Source organism: Phlebotomus papatasi, chromosome 2 (genome assembly GCF_024763615.1).
Source record: "Phlebotomus papatasi isolate M1 chromosome 2, Ppap_2.1, whole genome shotgun sequence".
In the NCBI taxonomy this organism is placed as follows: domain Eukaryota; kingdom Metazoa; phylum Arthropoda; class Insecta; order Diptera; family Psychodidae; genus Phlebotomus; species Phlebotomus papatasi.
Window position 1 is genome coordinate 64,949,065 of NC_077223.1, and position 7,802 is coordinate 64,956,866.

Here is a 7,802-nt window from a genome sequence, read left to right on the forward strand (position 1 = left end):
TTGATGGCGCTATTTAAAATCTGCAAATGTGTTGGTTTACTACGGAGTTTACGACACTTGGAAAGAGAAAGAGTCAAATAGTGACTTCTTGAGGAAATCTCAATAAATGCGCGATGACTTGAAAGTGAGGCCACTTTGTGACTTTCCAGGTTTTCTTTTGCTAGAAACTTTTGCAATTCAAGCAAAAAATATTCATGGTGATCTTTGAAAATTAAATCCAAAAAACTATCATGGGATAATCTTCAATGAGTTTCTCTACTGCAATTTCCGTTGATTTCCTTTTTTGGGAAGGCCGAGTGAAGGATTTTAAGTTGCAATTAGGATTGCAAAAAGTAGTTTTGTTGACACAGCAGGAGGGAGATTATTGGGATTTGTGGGACAAATTGATGGATTTTCCCAATCCTAATATCTTACAAAAATTATCACCTTTCCTTAATGGTCATAGGGCATGAAATTTCCTTTTCCATCCTCAATGGCCTGAGAGGGAAGATTGTCTCAATGAATGGACAAATAAACAATCCAGAGACTATCTTCGAGTAAATTGGACAGCTTTTTTCAGACCTCACAAAGTTAATATTATAAATAGAATAATATTGTTGCACGGACGCCATCACAATAAATATTGTAATTAAAAATGAAAATATTGAATTGAAAAACAACCACTGAGTTACAATACCCCTTGGGATTTTTTTGTCAATTTTAAATTTGGGATTGAGAGGGTAATTTTGCTAGGAACACCACCCACAGCAAGTCATCCTGCTCTGGCATGTACCAGGGATAGGCTAGACAGTCGAATCGGAGGATTTTCAGGCTGAATTGTGCGCGTGTGTGAGCCACCTCCGGCTCTTCCCATTCATGTGGGGAGGAAGAGAAAAAGAAGGCACTTTTCATTGAGGAGATTACCAGCCCATGAGGTTGTGTGTAAAATTGGTGGTCTGTGTTGGAGAGAGATTCCCACAATTCCGATGTGATCACATCCAGCCAGTCTGTGTACAAGTGTGATGAACTGAGGACGCATTTCTTACCACGCACTTTTCTTCCTCCGTGGAATTCACTATATTCGCTCCTTGGATCTCTAAAATAAAATAAAGGTGCATCCCAATTGCCAGGACATTCGCCCGCCAAAGTGGCTTTTTTGTGATCAGTCAATTTCGTGATAACGGATTTTATTAGTGACTCATACCGGCAAATTTGTGATTGTTTTTTTTTCTAACTGGAGAGATTGCCAACGAAATAGGATTCAAAAGTTGGCTAGGACCTCTTAAATTAATTTTCCGAAATTCCGGATCCCGAACAATAAATAGATCCTTTAAAAAAAAATTTAGACTTTAGAAAACAAAGGTATAGGGCGATAGGGCTTTGTTCGCAATACCAGTGATACACAACAATCCTGCAAAAATTCAGGACAATGACCATGTGAAAAGTGCTGAGTGATGCCAAGTGCAACCCATTGATCTCTGTTTATCTCTCCGTGACACTGTGCATATCCTCATCAACGGCATGAGTCAGTGTCGAATGTGATTGACCCCTGTGAGAGTGCATAAATAATCCAGGCCAATACAATGTGCCCACGGGAAATCTAAATTGAGTCACATAAGCTCCTACACAATGCACACCATCTTCACGGATCAGAACACCTTCTCGCGCCACTATGCCCATGCTCAGCCGGGGTATCCAAGTGCCGCCGGGGCCACCATGGGTCCGGCGCCGCACTACACCTATGATCAATTTTCCCGGTACACCTATCCCAGCAACTATGCCCTAACGAGTCCACACCATCAGAATAAGGAGATGGTCAAACCACCGTATTCCTACATTGCCCTTATTGCCATGGCCATCCAGAATGCACCAGAGAAGAAAATCACTCTTAATGGGATCTATCAGTACATCATGGATAGGTTTCCCTACTACAGGGACAACAAACAAGGCTGGCAGAATTCCATCCGGCACAATTTATCTCTCAATGAGGTGAGGATATAGGCCTTCACTGTTTTACAATTTTTTAGGAGAAGTTTTCATTTAAAGTGCCAAATCCAATTCTTAAATTATTTTTATTCTTTTAAAACACAAAACTATCTATACACTGAGAAAAAAGGGGGTACGATTAACAATTTTTCCTCGTAACTTTAACACTTTTTAAATGTAAAAATATATCAACATTTTTTAATGTTAATTTTACACCTTTTTAAGTGTAAAATTAAAATGAAAAAGGGTAACTTCAACCCATAATACACCAAAAAGCATAATATTTACACCTATTTCGGATCAATAATGCAGGGTAAAATTAACATTTCCAGAAAACTTGGTAAAAAAGTATTTTTCATATAGAGCAAAATCACTTCATTGTAAAATAATTTAATTTTCCATAATTTTCAATAAAATAGATAATTTTTTGAATTTTAAAATCTTTTCAAAATAGCCTGTTCCTAAATTCAAATAGCCAAGTGTTTGAAATGTAAGATTTACCAAAATTTGCAGAATTTTAGAAATATTTTTATTTAGACTAAATAATTACTATTCCCTTCTTGTAATACTTTTAAAAAAGAGAAAGTTTATGTTATTTTTTACGTTAAAGTTTTAGTTAAATAAAAAGAAGGAAAATGGAGGCAAGGGGGATATATAATCAAAGAGATTATAGTTCCCGATTTCTCAAAAAGGAATCTCCAATTTCCCAAGTATGCAGAAACTACGTCGATTTTTTAGGCTTCATGGATTTTCCAGGTGTCCCGTTAGTAGTACAAATCGACCACTCAGAATAAGAAACGAATAACTCTCAGTAGGAAAATTTTACTGGAGAGCGATTTGAAGCTAAGATTTTACATGCAGAGTATAGGATTTTTGAGATTTAAAATCTCAAGGACTTCGAAAATAATTATCTTTCAAGTATAATATTCAGAGGTAGAGGGTATAAAGAAGTATCCAAAAAGCGAATAAAACGATTTTTGTAAAAAATCGAGTTATTCGACTTATATTCTGAGTGGTCGAAATGTTAGTTAAGAACTCGAGAAATGTATTTTAGTTTTGTAAGTTTCTCGAGTTTTTTCGTGGATTCTTCACCTTAGGCTTCCAAAAGGCTGAGGCTGATTCTCGAAAATATTTAACCTATGAAATTTGACAGTAAATGATTAAGTTAAAGAAATTTATGCAAAAGACTCCTAATCGATGATCTCATTCCCTCAGTGTTTGATAGTTTGGGATAAATCTTTAATGTCAAATTTTGTAGGCTAGAAATTCTCGATGATCAACCTGAATTTCTTTGGGCTGGACAGACTTACGACTTAGGGCAGAATCACATTGACAATAAAATGCTCGCTGTAGCCTCACCGTATTTCGTTAATTTACGTATTTTCATTGCAATTCGTACGCAAATTCTCGATTATCGTATTACCTTATCTCATACTCGGTGGCACTAGGTGAAAATAATATAAGAAAATTGGAGAAATAAAACGAAAATTCGATAAACGGTGAGCAAAGAAAAACTGTGCGAGAAATTAATCGTACAATTTTTTATGTTTAACGTTTATCGCATTTTTTATTATCGCATATGAGTTTGCCACCGTTTTCACACCTGAGATTGGTCATCGACGCTAAGACGGCGGTGGCCGCTAATAATTACAATGTACTTATGATGTTCCTTATAAGCATTGCTGATGAATAAATATCTATCTATCTAATTTTACTGTCAATGTGATTCTGCCCTTAAGCTAACTAAGAGACGACTTAACGTAATTATAATCAAAAGAATGATTAGACTACATTCCCATCATTTTCTCACTATGCCGTTTCTCGGCTTAAGGTGTAAGTCTGTCTACGATATTACCTTTTACGCTTTATCTGAGAGGTTTTGAACTTTCCAAAAATTTTTCATGGAATTTAAGAGTACTCTAGCGTTTCTTCTAGGCTTTTGTTCCCTTCAATTTAATATATTTTAGAATTATTTTTAAATTAAAATGATACATTATATTCAACATAATAAAAAACTAAATATGTACGCTAAAGTCAGGGGTCTCTCGACATTTCATTTTTCCATACGTTTTTGCATAGGCGCAGTGAAGACTATTGGCAAGTTTTTTCCTAAAGAGAATTGACTTATCAGTTTGATATATTTGAAATCGTCCATTAAAAGCCATCTAAAAATATATACTTCATAATGTTCGCCAATATAATACAAGAACTATGAGCAAATTTGTTTAAGTCGCGGTGCAATCTCTGCAAAATTTTTACAAGGAAAAGTGAAAAACAACTTCACTTTTTATTAGGCTTGATGGGCCCCTGCTAAAGTTTAAGTTTTACTTAGAATTTTTGTATTTCAAAATACAGCTTTATCTTCATTATCAAGTATGCTCTATAAGAGGATGTCCAATAGAATTTTCTGATACAATAAGCTCTGTATGAAGCCCTTAATTTAGGGGGTGATATTATGGGAATAGTGTGTACAATACTTCTTCAAAAATTCAACAATAATATGAATAATTTAAAAAAAATTGTACAACACTTCTGACTATATTATCTTCCCCTTGTCCACAATATATTTTTTTTTATTTTGAAGGAATGTTCTCAGGAAGGAAAAAACAATTTTTCTAAATTTATGATTTTTTTTTCATAAATAGAAAGTTTTCCATCTCATTCGTTCGTAAACATATTGAGGCCCTAAAAGGCATTAGGGCTAATTTATTTAAACATTATGAGAAAGTGTTACTAGCATAAAAAAATAATATTTGCAAAAAACGAATGACCCAACTTCCGTTTTTTACATAAAAACCTAATCACCTTTTATTCCTATATTTTAGGGAAATGAATATGACGGAGGTTTTTTCCTTATGTAAACTTTTTGCCCATAAAAATTCTAACTCTAACATAACCAGCATAAAATAATGGACACTCATTTTTATTTTGTTAAAAGTTTATTATTATAAGTATTTAATTTCCGTAGCTATGGAATTTCTATCTGTCGTTGTTTTAAATATTCAGATTACAGAATTCTAGAATCTAGAGAATTTTTACGTGCAAAACTTTTGTGCGGTGTCCATAAATTTCTCGAATGTTTGAATGTTTACATTCAAATATCAGAATTATTTATTTTATTCTAAAATGTTCATATTTTTATGATATTCTACAAATGATTTTACCTTTTTGACTTACTTAAACATGAAGGATTGGACATTTAAGTTTAACTTTTTGGACATTTTATTAATTTAATAACCTAAAGTCACCAGATTAAAGAGTATTCATTAATTGAATAATTATTGTTTTGCAGTGCTTTGTGAAAGTTGCGAGAGACGACAAGAAGCCTGGCAAAGGTAGCTACTGGACCTTAGATCCAGATTCCTACAATATGTTCGATAATGGTTCATTCCTGCGACGCCGGCGGAGATTTAAGAAAAAGGATGCGTTGCGAGAAAAAGAAGAATCCCTCAAGAGACAGAATCTCGTGCTAGATGACAAGATGACGGACATTAAACCAATTAAACTAGTCGCAAATGCAATGCTGGAGAGTGGGAAGCACCATCAGTTCAAGAAGGAGCCTGGACTTGAGCTAGCATCTCAGTGCATGGCTAAGGATAGCCTCACGGGAGCATCCATCCTAAATGCTTGTCACGATACCCTAGCCTCGCAGATGAACCACCTCAGTGCTGGCGCTGATCATGGCTTCACTGTTGATTCCCTCATGAATGTCTACAACCCGCGCCTACATCATTCAGCCTATTCGGCGGCGTATCATTTCAACGAGGATAATCTCGCTGGTGCCGCATCCCAAATGCGCCATCATCACTCCAATCATCATCCTCATGGAGGCTGGTACACACCTGAGACGCCACCAGACGCCAATGCTAATAACACAGCTGGTGCCACGGGTCCGTCTGTTGCCATTGTGTCATCTGCGCCACCCACTGCCGGATTCCGCGATATGGTTGTCTTTGAGCACAGCCAACACTGTCAAATGGACTCTGGGAGTCCGGGTGGTGGTAGCCTAGCCTCGGGGAGCCCACCCGTACTCGGCGGGGCTTCGTCCGTTGCCGCAGCGGCTGCTGCTCATTTGCCCACCAACCTAGGTCACTACAGGCCCCATGTGGGCTACTACCCGGACTGTGTTAAGTACGGGGTGTAAGTTCTTCAATGACACAGACACTGATGGTTTCTTCCTGGGCAAATTGTTACAAGTAAGCAAACTATTTTACAATAGAAGAGAAATATTCTTAAAAAAATCTACGGGTCAATAATTTCCACAAGAATAACGCATTCAATTATTTAAAAAAAAACGCAAAACCGGTACTTTACGATTAAAGGAATATAATTTGAAATAAGTGAAAAAGTTTGCTTTTTTATCTTCTTTTACGTCTTTTACTAAAAAAAAACGGAAACTTTCATTAGTTTCTTACCCTAAGTGAATATTTTCGAATATCAACTTTTAAAGAATATTCATTTAAGTTTTTGAAAAATATATTAATCTCTATGAAAGTTCAAGGGGCGAATATTTATTTTAGAACAAATTATGCAATTCAATTTCTCCTTAATTTTTCATAATATTTATTTTTCTTTTTGACAATAACTTAAAGCATCCCTTATAACTTTAACATAGAGATGATATTTCTTTACTTAAATACTGAAGGTTTTTCTTTTTTAAAATTCAATTCTTATTCTTGAATGTCAAGTGTACATCACGTTATAATGAATTTCTTGATAATCGGATAACTTTACAAGCAACATAATAACCTTAAAGGACTCCACATTTTGTGAGGAATTATCTTCAAACTAGAGCATATTGAAATAAATGGCTAGCACAAGTTGTACGTCAATTCAATCAAAATACTTCTATTTGAAGAAAATTTCTCAAATTGATAAAAATTTCGTGCAAATAAGTAGAAGAGGATACTTTTGACCACTTTTGACAGTTTAAAATAGAATTCTTATTAATAAAAAATTATAAAAATATATAGTTTGAAATTTAAAGCACAGAGGAATAATTTGGGAGCCCATTAACCCTTTGAGGACGATTGGGTCACCGGTAACCCAAAAATTAAATTTTTCATACGGCAATCCAAATTCGTGTTTTGCTTTAAAAAGTCGGAAAAAGTGATTTATTCTGACCCCCAATTTTTGAACCTTTCGTCCTTAATGGGTTAAAGAAATAGTCGGTAAATAGTTCATTTTGGTCAGAAAGAATATTTTAATTACTTATTAACTTTTTTGAATGATAATGAAACTTAAAATGACAAGTGAATGGTATTTGGTTAGTAAGACCTTCCCAAATAGGTTCAATCTGAATATTCAGCAATTCAAATGATTTTTATGGAAAACTGCGAAAAATATTATATAGTTAATTTGCCTACGATTAAATGCAGACTTAATTACTTGCGAACAGTAAATGCTTTGTTGTTTTTCATCTTTTATTATTTCCCAATCCTATAAAATATTTCTAGTCTCATTGCATTCTCTGATTTGTTAAAGTTTTAAATGCTTTAAGTAACTTCGAAATGTAGCTTATCAAGTAATGCAGTGGGTGTAAATATTTCATCCAATCAAATTATCTTAACTGGTATAAGCTGTTTAAAAAACAATATAAAAAGTTGCTGTTATTGGGACGTACTGCAAGAATATAAAAATTAAGAAATGTTACTCGACTTATATTTCTATTATAGGAAGATAGTCTACCATTAAATGCGCCAGCCTTTGATTTTTTTCCTATTTTTCAAAATAAAAATTCTATTTTAAAAATCAAAGTTAATAGGAAATAGTTAATAGGGGGAAGTGGGGCACCTTTGAAAGTGAGGCACCTTTGAAATTGGGATTCTTCTCCTATG

At 34.5% G+C, this 7,802-nt stretch overlaps 1 protein-coding gene across 1 annotated transcript; it reads left to right on the top strand.

Moving 5' to 3' along the window:
* Positions 1-983: 983 nt before the first annotated feature.
* On the top strand, positions 984-6,447 carry LOC129803896 (fork head domain-containing protein crocodile). Its single transcript, XM_055850772.1, has 2 exons — positions 984-1,968; positions 5,258-6,447. The coding sequence occupies exons 1-2, from the start codon at positions 1,609-1,611 to the stop codon at positions 6,107-6,109; spliced, it is 1,212 nt and encodes a 403-aa protein (XP_055706747.1). The 5' UTR covers positions 984-1,608; the 3' UTR covers positions 6,110-6,447.
* Positions 6,448-7,802: the final 1,355 nt, after the last annotated feature.

Excerpts from the sequence above, each read along its gene's own strand:
- LOC129803896 (XM_055850772.1), top strand. The coding sequence starts at position 1,609 with ATGCACACCATCTTCACGGATCAGAACACCTTCTCGCGCCACTATGCC. Across the intron at positions 1,969-5,257 it reads ACAATTTATCTCTCAATGAG|TGCTTTGTGAAAGTTGCGAG; the intron begins GTGAGGATATAG and ends ATTGTTTTGCAG.